At 39.3% G+C, this 18674-nt stretch overlaps 1 protein-coding gene across 2 annotated transcripts; it reads right to left on the reverse strand.

The window, feature by feature from the left end:
* Positions 1–1754: 1754 nt before the first annotated feature.
* On the reverse strand, positions 1755–18186 carry TTLL1 (tubulin tyrosine ligase like 1). Of its 2 annotated transcripts, XM_033057995.2 has the most exons (10): positions 18118–18186; positions 14746–14878; positions 13344–13552; positions 12050–12230; positions 10861–10995; positions 10595–10703; positions 7523–7666; positions 5696–5782; positions 4457–4620; positions 1755–2929 (listed from the first exon to the last, which is right to left on the reverse strand). In XM_033057995.2, the coding sequence occupies exons 2-10, from the start codon at positions 14856–14858 to the stop codon at positions 2800–2802; spliced, it is 1272 nt and encodes a 423-aa protein (XP_032913886.1). In that variant the 5' UTR covers positions 14859–14878; positions 18118–18186; the 3' UTR covers positions 1755–2799. The 2 variants fall into 2 exon arrangements, with proteins under 2 accessions (XP_032913886.1, XP_032913887.1); XM_033057996.2 differs by lacking the exon at positions 7523–7666 and having other exon boundaries at positions 18118–18160.
* Between the last annotated feature and the right edge of the window lie 488 nt (positions 18187–18674).

Genomic DNA, 18674 nt, shown 5'->3' on the forward strand with positions numbered 1-18674 from the left:
TAAAATGTAGTATTAACATTTGAAATCTTAATTCTAGTTCTGAGATTTTTTACTTTGTAGTCAAAGATTCCTGTTAAGATTTTATTTTCCTTTTTTCCCCCTAGTTAGTAATATTTCAATGCTTTTATTTTGAAGTAGTTGATAATTCACTAGATACTTTACAAAAATGTTTCATCCTCAAGGGTTTGAAATATGCTTTCCCAACACTACACTGGGCCACAGAGAAGGATTTGCATGTTTAGAACTGATAGGTCTGCTACAAGAACATCTTGCATACAAAATAATTCTTTACAAATATTTTACTTTACTTCATGTGTCTGCTATATACTGGGACAGAAATCTCTGAAGATTTCCAGTCCTGACATTTGAAATACTGAATACTGAGGATGCAATCTTAAATGAGCTGACCCTTTCCAAGCCAGCAGAACTCCCCTAAACAATTAAATAAGAATATTCAGCATAAGTAATATTACAGATAGTGCCATTAATATTTTGTCTTGTTAATGTCTGTGCTCTGGAGGCTCTGATTCAACTCACAGCCTACCTGTAATAACACCCCTGCCAACACTGAGTACCACCAACAAACTAGTTTGGAAAACCAAGATTATTTAGATGCTATTACCACTATTGGGTCATTGTGAAATTACACCTAAAAGTATCCCCTGGATTCAGTCTCCATAGCCTTCCACAGCAATAAATCCTAAAAACCCAGACGTGGTTTTGTTGTCACATTAAGCCTTTCCAGAAAGGAATGCTACTGTTGCAATACCAGAATACCACAACACATCCTCTGTCCCAGCCACTACAGAAATTAATCACAAGCAGTGAGAGAAAGCTTCATTTTCCTTCTATCACAGTACCCTTGTTATGTTACCTGTCTGTCAGAAACATAATCATACTATTTACTACAGGCCCACAGCCCCTAGGGCTGCTGCTGCATTCCCCTTTATCCCTAACAGGCAGCTGGGAGTAAAACCGGAAACATCTGCCCACTAAATATCATAGAATTAAACAATACTACTGATGACTAACACATCTGATTACATCCCTACTTAAGAGTAGCTTGCCTGTCAAGGCTCAAATATACAAGCAAGACTTACAGTCAGAAAGTGAGAAAAACCAAATCAACCCACCACCACCATCACCAATTCACCCCACATGAAAAAACCCAAACAGAAAACCCCAACATATGAGACCTGGAATTTAGGTGAGTTTTACCATCCTGCAGTGATCATCTTGCCTTTGCCTCATTTATTTCAAGAGTCAACTAGAATATGCTTTTGTAGAGGCCAGTGAGAAGATTCAAGTCTGATGGAGAGAGAATCAGTTCCTTTAGGTGAATATACAAAATTAATGAAAGTTATGCTTGGAATGACTCAGCCTACACATTTCATTCTTTACTGCCAGGATAAACCCCAGATTCTGTGTAAGGGTGTTGGTCAGCCCAGCCCTTATCTGCCCTCCCTCCCCAGCACAAGCTGCTCTTGCCAGACTGTATTCAACTGTCCCAGAGACCATGGTTTGCTGCCCTCTTCTAGGAGGACCTTCCAAAGTGGTGCAATTGCAGGTGATCTGGTTTAGGTGTTCAAGAAACTAAAAATTTTGGGAGAGTCAAGTTAAACATTACCAAAAAAAAAAAAAAAAAGGGAAGGAGGGAAGGAGGGGGAAGGATAATAAAAACAACCAATGTATGTTACCATTTACAAATAACCACCCAATATGTGGTGGAAAGACAAGGTGGAAGCAACAGCCAATCACAGACCCCACTAGTTTATTTATATGCTTTGTTGTTCAAAGACTGAAATACCCATTTTTATCTTTTGCTCCTTAGTTTTGGTAGCTAAGTTTTGCATCTTAGTTTTAGCAGCTAATCATCACAACTATTCTTATCGTAGCTACCAGAAATAGCTTGCCATGTGCTACGATATTTTTGTTAAATAAAATATACAAAAATATACAGATATTTGACTTATATACATGCATAGATACATGGAGAGATTCTGGTGCAAATAAAGATTTATCATCAGTTTCAAGCAATGAGATTTATCATAGTATCTGGTTGTTCTGTCTGTTTTCCACAGACATGCACTATCTCAAAATAAAAATTAATAGCTAGTGAAACAGTCCATCAATATACCATTGAAACACTCCCTCAGTCCTAAAGACTTCCCATAAGCTTAAAGAGTCAGCAGCTCAGAATACTTAAAGGAAATAAAAACCCCCAACCCTTAGCATATAAAAACTTTTCAATTTGTTAATACTGGTTATAAATCAATAGCTGCATTAGCTGGCAACAGCCTCAAGTACATGTACTGCTAATTTTTTCTAGTTGCCCTTCTTTTACTACAAGAATCTGAACCACCACTGTGAAAATATTAGTACTTACCACCATCACCCTTTCATGGAATCCACAGCTCATTTATTATAGGCAGGAAGGGATAGGCTACTAGAGGAAATAAATACTATCCAGAACAGCAAGGGGTTTCGTTCAGAACACACACTTGGAGTTGCCATCTTTATAAATAAAGTTCTTGATATTATTGAGGATTAACTTATACAAATTATATAAACATAATTGCATATACATACACACTCTATATGTATTGTTGTAATAATTACCAGGTCACTGTATGTCTAGTACAGTTCCTGTGTTTTGAGTGTTTGTTTCAGTTTTTAAAGGCTGTTATGTCTTCCGTTAGTATTTCCTACATACAATGTAGCAAAACACAGGAATCTGTTCCAAAACTTGAAGTTATTCTTGATGTCTTCCTACCAAGAGTGCAGCTGTTTTTTCTGTCATCACTTCCAGGTGGTCAGGACAGGCTTTCCTGAATCTCTTGCACGGCTTCCTTTGACCCCCGTGGACTGCCCAGGACGACCCCGCAGGTCGCGATCGGTTCCATCGCTCTGCGCCATCTCTTCGTCGTATCTGGAGGGAAGAAAACTCCTTCAGTGCCTTGTCCTGCTACACAAGCAGCAGTGGGTCCTGCACATTCTACTTCTACATTCTCTTCTGCTTACTAGCTAGAACTAGAGCTTGAGACAAGCTGTTCCACAGCTTCATGCAGGCACAGCGTGACATGCAGCTATGATTCTGTGAATCTATAATTTTACAATACAGAGAATCTGAAATATCTTCAGCCCCTGTTTGAAAGAAACAAGTCATCTGGCAGCTTTAGTGAAACTCCTGAGTTTATGAAATTTCATGCTTGTGAAATTCCCCCTGTACTTCTGCAGGTCTGTGGTTAAGCAGAACATCAGACTGCTGCCAGCTCAAATAACTCCTGAGCTATTGCTACAAAGGGGAGATTGTTAGCTGCAGTGTTAAAACTCCCCTATTGCATCACAGAGAGAGGGAAAGAATGAGGTGAACTAAACAGCCATGTGATCAAACAAAATGCATTTGGCGACTTCAGTATTTGGTAACACTTAACCACAGTGATGAGTGGTTCTGTAAATATCTAAATCCATTATAGCCTCAGAGAACCTCAGCATATACTGATGTTTCAGCTGCTAAGCAAATTCCAAGCAGAATTTGCTTATAGATAGGTAATTGTAATTAACAAAAGATAATACTTAAAAAATTGTAGAAAAATCATAATGTATACTTAGTTATACTCTTTTATAAGTATTCATATCTACCATGTGTATAACATACATTAAATCTTAAATCATAATTCAGACCACTTATCTTTAACTGCTTTTACTAGTATAGGGAAAAAGTATTTAAATGAGTATGAACTAGTGGAACAGCTATGTACATGAAGTGTATTACTGACATACTGAGCAATTGCACCACTAGTGCTAGAGAACCCATCCACATATTTTCTCAAAAAAGATGAGAAACTGTGTCACCAATATGGTATTCAAATCAGTGTTCTTCTGCAAAAAATCAATCAATCCCAGAAAAATCTTGCAGACACTCCAATATAAAAATTTCACTTTCCTTAATTTCTCTTCTTATAACACAGATCAAGAAATTAAAAAAATGTCTGACAATTTTATTATTTATTATTACATTCATTAATTTCAGGACTCAAGAGGTATTATGTCTATGAACTGAGAGAAAATTTGCATCAAATAACTTTTAAACCACAACCAACTATTTTAACTGTTTAAGTACCATGTATATATCAGCCTCCATACAATTAAAGTTCTGACCGTGTAGAAGACAAACATTCTCTTTGCTTCTGTCCCTCAGTTCTAACTGCTGGAAGCTCAGAAGGTGCATGCAGAGCTTTTCAGACAACATCCTCTCTGGACATGAGGCAAGGGAACTCTGCTTTAATGCACTTACACCTCCAATACAGCTCCAAAGAAATGAAATGGTATTTTGTGCCCATTTTTCACATCAGAATGAAGTTCACCTTATCTTTTTTTGGCCTACATTACACATCAAAAAAAGTGAGGTGACAGAAAAACATTAGCCTTTATATGAAACAGTGATAAAACTTACAAGACTTCATAATTGCCCAGAACCTCTTTTGGTGGAGATTTATTCCATTTGCAGTCAGGAATCTCCCCGTTAGGCACAGCAATGTTAAGTGTGTCGTTAATAAGATTATACTTCAAGATGCGATCATTAGCGGTGCTGGAAGTAAGAGAAGGGGAAGCATTAACCTACAAAAGGAGAAAAAAACCCCAGTCAGTATCAGTTTTTGGAGTGTTCTCCAAACAGCATGTGTGATGTCTCTGTGTTTTCAGCCTTGGTGGCTCAAAGCACATCTTTCAGTTCCTCAGGCACTGGAAGGAATTCCCCACTGGGCGTTTTTCTTTTCACTTAGACAGGAAGGTACCACTCTGCTAAGTATCTGCAGGGTCAGCCTGAAGATTTCTGTTGAGATGAGATTCACCAGGGTGAATCAGACAAGACAGAATTTTTGTTACATTTTCTGTTTACGTGGTTACAAACTCCATACATTTGAGTACTTAAAATACGCCCAGTTCTCATGAACCACTGTTACACACAGAAATTTGTGGCTCTCTTCTGTAAACAACTTTTCTCTAAGTTCTTATCTGAATTCTCCCATTATATTGTGAGCTGAAGAGTGCTTTCTATTCAAAGCACTACATTGTATCTTGTTTTAATTACCTGGAATTCATTTAATGTATCTTTGTTCCACATTTATTTTGGAGAAGTAGTATCAGAACGATAAACAGATTATTTTGAGAAGGAAGAGGGATGTATAAAATTTATAGTAACATACAGATCTAAAGTTAATACACCAAAGAGAAATTTATGTAAAAAATAAAAAGGTTTTCAAAAAATCCTAATTATCCTTTGTATGCCCTTTTGTTTCCTCTCAACCTGTATTAAGGCTATGACAGTATTTAAAACTTGAATTTGGTATTATGCTCCATCAAGTCAATGTCCATTTTCCAGGTACTGACCCAGTATTTAAACAGGGCTGCTAATGTTCAGACTGCCTCTCAAGTGCAGTTGTACAGATGCACTGGACTTAGAAACCAAAACAGAAAGCCACAAACAAAGAGAAACACCAAAAAAATAGGAAAGAAAAGCACATGCTAGCTTGGTCATCACATGACCTATCTCACTTCCCACTATTTTTCTTAATCCACTTACCTGATAAACAGAAAGTATCATTTAAAAAAAGGAAAGACTACACTGAAATCTACTTAGTTTTATTCTGTGAAACGAGAAGGTAGTATTTTCCTGTATTTTATACAACTTTACCTCAATTAGCCAGGGTTTAAGCTTGTCATCAATGATAATGTCATATCCATAACACTCAAAGCAGTGTTTATCATTATTCATTACAGGCTGGGGAAAAAGAAAAGAAAGTATACTTATTAAAATCTACTCTTCAGTAAGTAACCCAATTACACACTTTTCTTTGCTAGAAATCACATGTGATGACACTATGAATCTTCTGCAACACTTTTCTAGTGTTGTAACTCAAATATAAGCTTGCTAACTAGTAGGTTCAGCATTGCCTCTTTTTTTTGAGGCTGTATGAAAACATTTCAGTACTAAATACTTGTCATCAATGCAGTCATAAGTTATGTTAATTTCCCATTATGTTTCCATAGTGAAAATAAGTGTTCTTATACTTTGCAAAAGTAATAACTATATTTAAAGCCTGCACGCATCAGGAGAAAACAGAAAGTTTGAAAATTTACAACTTAATGTAATTGTGAATTCTTTAAACTTTAGAAAAGCAATTCAAAGACATTTCTTTTATTCTGCTGCTGTAACTATGCAGAAATTTTAGGTCAATTACAAAATACATTTTAAAATTATAATTACTCAAGGTAACTATAACCCCAAAGCCAAGAGAGACCAAGTTGAGCTTAGATGCACATCCTCTAGAGAACCAGGAGCTTTCCAGCATCTGCTTAACATCTGCAGTATGCACGGTATAATACTTTCTTCTATGTGAATCTCCTTAGATCTTTTAGAGAAAACTTTGTGAAGGTTTCTGAGATATTTTCCTCACGACTAATAATGAAGCTTTTCATTTCTTCAGGGACCAAAAGGGGGAAGAAGGAACAAGAATCTAATTATATGTGCCATTGTCAGAATGACAGAGGAACAACAAATTTCATGCTCCATCATTCTCACCACTTTTCCTCTTCTAAGGTTCTGCTAACATTTGATTACATCCGTTTTCTTCTCCCAAGTACCTTCAGATATGATTGCACAGCAGAGGCCAGGTTAGCCGTGCTTCCCCAGCTCCCACTGATCCTAGCTGCACGACCTTGTCCCTGTTTCTTGTGCTGATTCTGGTGTTCATCTGCTCCTTCCGTGACTCAGCTTATTCCCCTGGCAGAACACCAAGCCATCAATAAAGCAAGGTAGTAATTGCCAGTGCACAAGTGAGCTGATTCAGCTCTAAATGGTGCCAGGACCAACCCAAGAGAGATGACAAGACAATGTACTTGGGACCAGGAGAGTCCTTGGCAATAGCGAGCTCCTCAGTTACCCCCACTGACTCCCAGAGTGATACTTGCCCTGTAATATGATCACAGACTATTACCTACACACTAGAAAGTCACTCAAGCAGAGAACTGGATGCTGCTGGCTTTTTAAAGAAAATAAACTCATGGTAACTCTGCGGCTTGTGTACAAAAGCAGTGAAAGCACGTTATGTAACTCTGGTGAATTAATAGCCTTAGGTTTCCTTTGATAAATTGTCCTCCAGAGTTGTTTTTTTTCTTTGACACATTTGTTATTGCTGGAATGACGTCACACATTCTGGCAGAACTTAATACCTTTCACAAGGGCGGTATCAAGTCATATTAAACAGATCACAAATCCTTCAAGGAAAGAGGGAATTCACTCCTTCAAATATCCACAGACAGTTCAACCCACTCACCCAATCAAGATACAGCTCCTTCATCTCAAGAGATATCAAGACATCAAGAGATAAGAGAGCTGCAGAAATCAGCATCAACACCATCACTCAAAGAGCAGAAAACAGGTGAAGGGGTTTGAATGGCAAGCTCACATCCATGGTTGTGGGAAGCCTGCAGCTGGAATGCTATTGCTGGCAGCACTCACCGCAACAGCCTTCAGGGACTGCACAATTATCCAGTGGATTTCATCAAACAATTTGTTGGTGACTTCCTTTCCACGGGTGCTCTCCAGATACAGGCGTAAGTTACTCACTGTCCACTTGCCTCCATGGATATGGTTGTAATCATCCTGAAGAGTTAAGGAGTTCACTCAGTCTAAGATTTTGAAGTTGTTCAGCAGGTTTTTTCATCTCCACAATAAGTCCCCTTATGCTCTAAAAACAAACCTGCCTAATTGCTCTTGCACGTTTATAAAGACCTCAGCTTTGAACTGCCCTCTACATAAACAACTGCTTTTATTATAGCTCTAATATGCTTGTATCACACATTGCAAATCAAGCAATAAATCTTTCTTAGGAGAAAAAAAACAATGGGTAATTTGACAGTTTTACAGTAAAGTATGAGTTATGATTTGGAAATAGAAGTTTTAAAATGTGAAAGGAAAGAACTGAATGTTTTGCTTCTCTGTGGATAAGGAAAAAACATTTAATGAGCAACAGCAGAATTTCACTGTAGGTAGCTGTTGTAAAATGCATCCCTTGAAAGTGTTTGCCTGTGTGTGTTTATTTATTTAAAGTACAACTTGTCTGTTCCCTGCTATCTTCCTAATGGTGCTACTGATAACAGTTACATTCAAGAACATAGTGAAACGACACCTGAATTGGTTTTAAAGTTAAATTTTTCAAGTAATTCAGTACAGAACCCCACTAAGTGTTACTGAAACTGAACAAGAAGAAACAGGAGGTTACCTTATGTTGTCTTTTCAGAGGCTATCAAGGCTCTGCATTATTTCTCTTTAAATGGAAAGACAAGAACAAAGCAAGGGTTGCTCATACTGATGGAAAGACACATGTTCAGCCCTCAAGGAACTCTCAGGACAAATGCTTTGTGCCTTTATAAAGTGCTCTCTTCAGAGCATTTCTGAGAATTAATGATTGTATGCCTGCTAAATTACAAAACACAGAATAGAGCATAGAGGAGAAAAAGGCTCTCGGGAGAACAAATTCTGTCATCCTCTAGGACAAGGTCAGAGAAGCATCTATCTTATTATTAAGCTTTCTCCTACAGCTCCCCCACTAGTATATTTGGAAAACTGGACTGGACAAATAAGGACCTGAAACATCGTTCTCAGGATTTGCTCCATGGAAAAAATGTCTTGAGATTCCAGCAAGGGAACAGAGATCAAAGTTTTGGCCCTCTTTGCCCTTCAGAACAAGTACTCAAATCAAAATAGATTGCACCTGGGTAGAGCTTTACACAGTCACAGTTATTTAATTAAAGACATTAAAACAAAGTGAAAATAATTATGTATAAGAAATGTTGTTGTTCTGTTTGCATTACACATGCATTTTCCAGCGCCTCATCGTAATTTTTACAAATTACTGGCAGCTCAAATTAAGTACAGTTTTAGAAGACTAAAACTGCACAGTCTAAATGTCTCTGAAGTTACAGGTATATTTAAAACAGAACAAATAGGATGGGGAGCACAGCTTTCTATTAAACTTCTCTTCTGCCTTTCTGCAAGACTGAACAGATATCAGTGGTTTACAATTTATAAAAAGGTTTTCAAATATTCTAGTAGTAATTCCACATCCACAGCCTCCAGTAGTAGGCTGCTACTTCTATATCCGTTTCTGTTGTTGTTTATTTAAGTGACCTCACCACCACAGTCACTTCTTTTATTTGGGAAAAATCTTGAAGGCCATTCTTTAACTGGTAGAGAAGATGGAAAGGCTCATAATAAGAAGGCAGGCAATGTATCATGTACCTCACATCTTCACTGCTATGGCAACAGTACCAGGATCTTTTCTCTAAGTTCTGTGGGACCTGCTTTCACCATAAGAAATTCTCAGTGTGCCCTGTCAAATCCAAACACGTCTGAAACACTTCACAAATCAGCATGTGAGCAATAAAATGTTTGTAGTACTGAGAAATGGCATTACTTGACCACTTACCCTGTTTAGAACTACCAACATCACCGTGCACACTGTTGTTATAGCAATACTCAGACAAAAGCAGTTCTGCTATGGTGCACAGCTTATGGAACAGTAGCAGAGAAGGCACATTAAGCAAGTTTCAATTTAAGATACATTGCATATATCTTGTGTATGAGTGCATGTGTATACCCACATTAATATAATCAGGAACATGTGTTTGTGTGTGTGTCCATACATATTATTTTCCATACCATTAAAATAAAGCTTCTGGCATTAGGAAGTGCAACAATAGAGTTTTAATGACTGTACCAGAGGCATGGTTTGTAAATCACAGACATCCGCTAAAAACACCAAAGGGACAATCATTATCAAGTCATTCCCTGAAGGAACAAGGCTTGGCAAGTGACACTTTATGTCCATCTCTGTCACCCCTGCCCCACTAACCTCCCTCCTCACTGCTGAATTTCAGCCTACTTTGACATATGGAAGGGCTGTGAAAGCCCTGTTACCACATGAATATCAATGGCAAATTACAGGACAGAGCTGTCCTGCAGGCAGAGCTCCAGCTTAGTCCATGCAAGAGGAAGCCACCAGGTGGCCAGGCAGCACTTATTTATCTCAAGGTTGCATCTGCACATTCCCTTTGTTTCCCACAGAAGGAAGATGGGGGCAGGAGGTTGGGGGAACACTGGAAAAAGCTGGAAAGTCCTGTGATGAGTAAGTGCTGGAAAGAAGAAATTGAATTAACTGCCAGGGAGAGAGAGAGGGAAGGGGGAATGAGGAAGGAGATATTAGGCCACTATTATAAAGTACATATCCACGTGATCCAAGTTCATTAATTTCACTGTTCAATGCATAAATAAGCATATTGCTCTCAACTACTGTGAGTCAATACTGAAATTATCACACTCTATTACAGAGCTGCAACTCATTATCCGGACTTTTTTTGGTTTTCCAAAATTTCTAAATTCTAAAATGTATTTATTTGTGAGTGCAAGGTGAAGTATTTTAATTGCAAGATGATAAAGAGCATGAGAAAACCTTATGAGTCCAAGTTTTTGTGACAATTTAAGAAAACTAGTCTGGCTACAAAAGAGCATCTAAGAACTCAGCACACTTACCCCATGTTTCTGAATGGCAACGTTTGTAAGATGTACAAACATGTTATCCAGTTCACTTGTACTTGGTGTGTATTTCACTGTGCAAAACCGGCAAAATCCAAGCTTGTACCTTAAATGCAAAATGTCGTTAAAATGTGTAAATCCCTGTAAGAAGCAAGGAAGTGAGCACCCTAGGATACTATTTACAAGTCATGCCTCTTTGTGCAACATGCACAACATTATTTGGACACCATCTCTAAACAAAATACAAAGGCATGCAGCCTTACATGTAACATCTCAGTGGACGGTAGGTAGACACCAAAACATAGAGACGAAGATCAAATTTCTTTCCACCAATTAGTAAGGGATTGTTGATGTAGAGGGAAATCACATAGGCTTCTTTGGAAGACTGAGACACAAACCTGGAAAACACAAACCATGTCTCACAATATGATATTTGCAACAATAAAACTGCTGAAGTCTTTCACTTCTGTACATTTTGAGTTGACTGAAATCTTGCCTCTTTTGCCAAGACAGCATATGAAGTTGGGTTGGTGAACAATACACACTTGGCATCAGGCCCTATGTACAAAAAAAAAGCTGAAAATACTGTACAGATGACCAAAATCAATTACTCATTTAAACTCACACAGTAGCTGACCAAGCCATTCAGGATGCAGTTCTACAATCCAGCCTTTTTCCCTTAAAGAGAATTTAAAGCTTGGCAAGGTCCAGACAAGCACAAAGAATGCAGTGCACTACCTTCATTATTCAAGGTCTTGTACTGCTGGAATATTTGCATTTCTGCTTGGTGTGCAATTGCAAACCACTGTGAAAAGTTAATGTAACTTTCAGATTGTGACATTCTTCAGATTCCAAATCAAATGGGGGGAAAAATACTCAAATTATATTCAAGCCAGTCACTTGATCACAGGAAAAAACATTAGCTGTGTGATCAAAACTTCTAATCAGAGAAAAACATAAAATTGCTAAGCTATGTCATCCATTTGGAAGGAGATCAACATGACATGTATCATTTTGTTTTGTAGAAGGAAAACACATTTACTTCATAGAAATGCATTCTTCCTTTGTACTAATTTAAAAAGTGATCTAATTTATATTAAACAATTATTGAAACTGCCGAGGGGAAGATTTTTTCTTGCTTCCTGTTATTTAGCACTGTGAAGCAGAACAATTTCTTTCTGTTCAAGTTTTCCCCAAAAAACACTGAAGGCAATTTTATAAAGAATATTAATTGAACAGTTCCCTGTACTTCCGCATACCAAAACAAGTTGTATTATAACCTGTTGAAGGAGGAAACCAGATAGCAACTGAGATTAAATGCAAGCCTAACCATAAAATGAAAAAGCAATAATAATAATGGAATACTTTTCCCATGCATCAGACAATCAGCATGATGATGTAGTTCACCTAATTACAGAAAGTACAAGGAAAGGTTAGGTTTTAAGAACTTACGAAGATGTTTTGCTGTCTCGAGACCATTTTTTTATTTGGGAGAGTTTATTGATTAGAAATATTCCTTTTCCTTGAGCTTTACCACAAGGTTTCATAATCCACGTGCTGGAGGGATTCTTTCTGAATTCTTCAACAAACAGATTATAATCAGCAGGAAGCATAAAAGTCACAGGAACAAAATCTGAATTAAGGGGGGAAAAAGGTGGAAATTGAAGACACTCTATGTGATACGGCCATTGACACATAAACACTGAAAAAGAAAAGGTCTGTATTTTCAGTTTTCCAGCCTGGCATGATCCACCTTCATTAAGACTCATGATGCTTTTTATCTCATTTACATTTAGTTTTTACTTAAACAATTGCAAAATGTTGCAGAATGCTAACTTCACAGTAATAGATTCTAATTAATGTGAATAGATTTTCTTCTTCCATTTATATGCTGGGCAAATAAGTATTAGATAGCATTCCAACTAAACAGCTAAAATGTCTCGATTTCCTGTATCAACTTTCACCATTCTTTGTCATGCTCTGCCCAGGTAAAAATCGCCTTTGGTTGTGTAATCTGTATTTCCATGTAACTCCCATTAGTCTTATTGTATCTTATTCTGAACTCCTATTATTTTTCTTTGCTCCCACACTCAGTTTTACCATGATTACTGAAACACTTTTTGCTATTAAATTATATTCACTTCCATCCTTAAATAACTGCCTTCTTACATGGATGAAGTGTTTTCATTTCACTTTTCCAAGATATAATTCAACTCCACATATCCCACTGTTTCACTTCAATGCTTTCTGACCTCCAAAGCAACTCTGCTTTCCTCATTCCTGATCTATTCCTGGTTTAGTTTTGGGGTTTGGGTTTCTTGGGTATTTTTTTCCCTGGTTTGCTTTTTATTCTATTTTCTAGTAGTCATTATTAATTCCCCAACTTCTGCCACATTTCATTCAGTTCTGTCTAGAGCCTTCCTGCAAAAAGTTTTAGTTTTTGCTCCCCTGTAACATTTTCACATAATGTTTTTTCACTCTCTTATACGAAGTAGCAGAGCCCTTTGGTTTCACTACTAACCTAATTGCAAAGTATCTTAAATCCACAATTTTCCCTCTCCAAAATAATTTTTGAGAAATCCCAAATGAATCAAACACAAAAGAGGGACAGAGCACTTCAAGGCAGCCACCTTAATGTCATAACATTCCAGAGGTTCAGTGCTTCATGCACAAAAAAGCTGCTTCTATTCCAGTTATTGACTCCCTAAGAAAAAAAAGCTGAATGCTGATAATAAGAACAACATACCCAAATAAATATATTTCCCATTTTCATCCTTTTCTGCAAGAGGACTTCCTTCTTTCTCAAGTTCTTTTCTGTATCTCTTGATATTCTTTACCATCAAATCTTTTCTGGTCAGTTCATAGTGGTTTGGGAAATGATTGACAATTTGGTCATCAGAGAGGCGGTAACCAGTTTCCACACTGAACACATTTCTGATTGTTTGGACACTCATCCTGAAACCAAAGACAGACACCAAACGATTTCTCTCAAGAAACACCCTTCAGGACAACAAATTAGAGGTCTTTTCCCTCCAAATTCTTCATCTTTTCTCTCTCTCATTTCTCTTTATATTTAATATTTTGCTGCAGTGATAATCCAGCATATCCTGAAGTTTATTAACAAAGTAAATGAAATTCTGATGAAGGTTAATCAGTCCTTCTACTACTGCTGAAATTAGTGCAGGAAGTGAGGACAGAAAGATGAAAAATGGGTCCTACTGGACTCTGGCTTGTTGATAGTCAGGTCAATCCCTAGCAGGGCCTAGAAATTACTGAAGTGTATCCAAATGCTACAGAATCCTCCTCCTAAACTGTTATGTCACATGCTTGAAACTCACCCTTCCTCTTCAAAAAAGCCACAAATCCAACCTTGCTACTTGGATTACAAAGGAATTCTAACATATGACCTGAAAACTGGTTAAGAGATCTTGCTAAAAACACCTGTGATGCTTAGTTATAGACCAGATGAAAGTGCTGCAGAGACAGAGTCATCAAGTCAATTATCAACTACACTTTTCACAGAAGATAAGAGCAGGGACATAGATGCAAAGAGTTTTCTATATTAGATGTGAATATTTAGGAATATTTCCTGAATGCCACCAATCTTCTACATTATCATTTCAGGAAGAAAAAAAAACAAACCAACTAACCCAAAACAAAACAACCAGTCACACAGCAATTTCCATGAGTGTTCCCCCACTCTCCCAACTGCATTCCAAAAGCATGAGCAGATTACTAGATTCCTGCCCATTTAGATTCCTGTCCATTTAAATAAGTGGTTCACAAAGGGTACATCTGGCAGCACAAACTGCCATTCTGATGTATTTGAAAGAAACATCATAAATTGTTTGTTTTATTGAAAGAGTAGGTTCTGTCAGTTAATAGATTACCGCATTCTAGGACAGCATTCCATGGTTTTAGATTAGACAAACACCAAATGAGTAGATTATTTACTCCTCTCCTTTTACCACAATCTTGATCTAATTTCACATTCACTCTCAGGACTGAAATGTTGAATAATTAGCCTAAATAAAAATCATTATCATGAAGAGAAGGAAAATACAGTTGATTACAGAAGTCAGGACTCTGGTAATAGGGCAAGCCTCCATAACATTGATAGAAGAAATTGGTAATTGTAGTGTACTTACCAATAAAAATTCCAATCTTCATTTTCTGCCACCTGAATCCATCCTCTTTTTTCAAAGTTGTTTATTAGAACAGATTTTTCTATGTCAGTTACCCACTTCACTTTTCCTGCCATTATCCTAAAGCAGAATCAACCTGTTTGTACAGAAAAGTTTAAAGCTGAAAACAGGGGAGGATACAGGGAAGTAAAAGCAGAAGAAGAGTGACACCTAGAAAACACTTTCACATAAGCATATTAATTTAAAACCCAAGGAAATAACATGTAGGCTCAGACTGGAACACTGCATTTCTCAGCTGGACAACTGCACACAAAGACACCGGCTACAGGGAGAGTTTTCACACTCCCCACCTTTTATAAACAGGCATGCAACCTTCCCTTAAAGACACTACTGACAGAACCCCCTATTCTACACTGGGTAATGCTTAAAGAACCAATACAGACATTCTAATTTATGAACATATATTTTTGCTTTGTTTTGAAGCAGGAAAGTTCATCTGGTTCATGTGGTGCTTATAGAATAAAAACCCATGATTCCAAGAGAAATCCCTTACATTCTCTTTCAACCATCAGTATTCGCAGGACCTCAGGGGAGGGAACTGAAGTTACTGATCTTGCAACTGATACCATTAAACCCTTACAGGAGGATTTCCCCAAACTCCAGTTGTTAGAAGAGCGCTTACAAACTGCATTTCAGCTCCTGACACCAGATGTCACTTTCTACATTAGATCTCTCACTTGCCCAAGTCAGCCTTTTGTTAAAATCACTCAACCATTCTGGCAGGGAGGGACCTCAGCAAGACCCTTGGTCCAGCCTCCTGCTCTCTGCAGGGTTAGCTACAAGGTCTGGACAGTTTGCTCAGAGCTTTACCCATTTATGTTTTGAAAAGCCCCAAAGACACAGATAGCACAGCTTCTCTGGGTATATCCCATCCCATGCCATCCCATCACTGATCTAATGGGGGTGGTGGGAGGGGTGGTTCTCCCTATATTTTTATTACTTTCCCTACATTTGTTATTATTACTTACATTGCTACATTACTATAAAAACAAAACTCACCGTGCAAAGGAGTGGGGGAGAGCTGGGCTATCACACACCCACAATCAACACCATCTACTGCCCCTTCTACATACAATTTTCCATTGAAAAGTAAATTAAAACAGAAAATCACCTTTACTAAATGTAGCAATGTAATTAATGAATGCCAATTCAATTTAATGTTAATGCAATTTCTGCAAGTAACATGCTTGACTGGAATTCAAGGAGAGGGGGTCTTCATTTTCCAGGACTAGATATGGAGATGTTAATATGTCACCAAGCTCAGGCCCCTGTTGTTTCTTTCTGGGAGGTACAATCCATATAATCCCACATAACACTATTTATCCTGTCAAATCCTACAAGGCCAAAATGTTTACTAATACATTTCAATTTTAGAAAGTTTAAGACACATATTTGTATTCATGTTGGTAAAGCAATCTGAAATCAAGCTTAGATAGAAAAGAATATACAAAGGCTCAGGGGTTGTCTTCTTGTGTGTGCTTTTATACAAGTCCCAGTTCTACAAGGTCATGATCTTCCTCTGGGCCTTCCAGATATTACCAGAACAAAAGTAAATCAAACAATTAATTTATTTGTGTTGAAGTTTGGATGACTCACCATCAGTGACTCACTAACACCACACACCACCTTGCTGTGGTATTAAAAGTTCAGGGATTAGTCTGCTTGCTATGTGATTGTCCCTTCAAAAGGAAACACATTAAAGGCTACAATGGTATTAAACAACCACAGCGTAAACTTTTCAAAAGGCTTTAAACCAACATTCTTCACATCTCCAAGCTACCTCAAGAGATTCACCAAAATTCAAACCTAACATTATACCCGTTTCTCTGACTCCTTGATTAATTTACACACAGGAAGGTGAGATAAAATTAAGCTAGAGCTGAACACTGGAGACAGCTTCTACCAGAAATCAATAGAAAAATTACCAGAATGCGAATCTTTTTCTGTTTTAGGAACTTGGTGCCTCACAGATCCCTCCAGCTACAGAAGGATTGAAAGGATAGTAATACAACAGCAGACTGAAAATTCCTCCTTGGTTTCTGCACAGTTTGATCAATCTCAGATGATGCTTAAGTGGCCTGTAAACAAAATCTTCCAATTTTGTATAAATTGATTGCAGAAACTTACAAACAAGAATGCACAAAAAATAATATAATTTTAATATTCTAGAGGAATCCTCTAATCTGCAAATAGGTATTCTAGATAACCCGGTGAGATTGCACAAGATAGCTACACATTTAAACTTCTGGTCAGCTGAGATCCTTAGCTTCACAAAAATCAATAAGCTACATAACACAACCTGCAGATTTGTAATAAGTCAAATCCTCCACGAAACACCAGAACTCCTACTCAAGAGACAGCAGCTATGTGACAGAGGCACAGCAGGCCTGCCACTTCTCCAAAACTCTGCCTTCCCTGCTTCCCAGGGGCAGCAAGGAAGCCTGGCAGCAGCTGAACCCCCAGATGAGACCTCTTGCCCTGGTACAAACTGATGAACAGAGATGCAAAAGCAGCCTGGTTGGCATCACTGCCGCTGTAAGAAGCCAGCGGTGCTGATGGCAGAATTTTCACACCACAAAATAGGGTGAGGCTGTGCCTCCAGCACCCAACCCAGCAACCTCCATCTCCCTCTAACAGTACAAGATGTAACTGTGCTTCATTATTAAGTTTACTACTGGAAAATCCAGTTTGGCTGTGCCACCAGAGGAGGCCAGGAGGGCCTGCTGAGACATTCCCGAAGTGTTAGGGAGGGGAAGGAGCCCAAGACTGCAAGAGACACAAGGCTGTGTGTGCATGGGGGGTGTTAGGGGTGATGGAAGGGGTGTCTGTGTGTGGGGTGTGCATGTGTGTGGGGTGTGTACGTGTGGGGATGTATGTTTGGGGTGTGTCAGTGTGGTGTCTGTGTGGGGATGTGTGTAAGGAGTGTGTATGTGTGTGGGGAAGGAATGGGAGGGTGTGTGCAGGGATATAAGTGTGGGGTGTGTATGTATGGGGATGTAAGTGTGGGGTGTCTGTGTGTGGGGTGTGTCTGCGTGTGGGGAAGGAATGGGGGTGTGTGTATGGGTGTGTCAGGTGTGTATGTGTGGAGATGTATCTGCGGGGTGCCTGTGTGTGGGGATGTATGTATAGGGCGTGTCTGTGTGTGGGGAAGGAATGGGGGTGTGTGTACATGGGTGTGTAGGGTGTGTATAAGGGGGTGTACACGGACAGCTACGGGGCTGTGGAGGAAGGCGATGGGATTGCGGCTGTGGCTGTGCGGAGGGGATGTCGGGGAGGGAACGGACACCCACAACCCGCCCCACGGCCCGCGCTCACCTGCCGGCGGGAGCGCGGCCGCCGCTGCCCTCATCCCCGGCCGTCCCCGCCGGCCGCCGCCATGGCCCCGCCCGTTCCGGCCCGCCCCGGGGCGGGGCTGCCGGGTCCCGCCGGCCATGTTGTGTGTGGGGCGGGCCGGGAGCACGGCGGGGCCGGAGGCGGCGCTCCCCTGAGGGACAGGAACGTGCTCCGGGCCCGACGGGAAAGCCCCGAACCCCGCCCAGCCACCGCAGCCTTGTCGCTGCTGTCTGGGGACCTTCTGGTGTCAAGCGTCTGCGGCCTGGGCCTGCCCCATGGTCAGGAAACAAGTCGCTAACAAACATCGGTCCATGACTAAATGGGCGTTTGTGAGAGGCCTCGCGTGACAAAACCTTCCTGCAGGTTACCAGAATATAAAACCCCCAGGGACACTCAGTGCCGTGTTAGAGCCCATCAGGTGCTAAAATGTTCATCACCACACAGCTGCAGGAGTAGCTGCTTCTGTACACATACTGTTCAGAGGAAGCAAATCTTCAAACAAAGATTTAATCGCAGAACCCCAGACTGGTTTGGGTTGG

The sequence above is a fragment of the Catharus ustulatus genome, chromosome 4 (genome assembly GCF_009819885.2).
Source record: "Catharus ustulatus isolate bCatUst1 chromosome 4, bCatUst1.pri.v2, whole genome shotgun sequence".
Taxonomy (NCBI): domain Eukaryota; kingdom Metazoa; phylum Chordata; class Aves; order Passeriformes; family Turdidae; genus Catharus; species Catharus ustulatus.

What these genes read in the sequence shown, in the direction of transcription:
- TTLL1 (XM_033057995.2), bottom strand. Translation starts at nt 14,858, where the DNA reads ATGGCAGGAAAAGTGAAGTGGGTAACTGACATAGAAAAATCTGTTCTA. An exon ending in CGTCCACTGAGATGTTACAT is followed by an intron (nt 10,704 to 10,860) that starts GTAAGGCTGCAT and finishes TTTGCATTTAAG; the next exon opens with GTACAAGCTTGGATTTTGCC. An exon ending in TTAAACCCTGGCTAATTGAG is followed by an intron (nt 4,621 to 5,695) that starts GTAAAGTTGTAT and finishes CTCCTTTTGTAG; the next exon opens with GTTAATGCTTCCCCTTCTCT.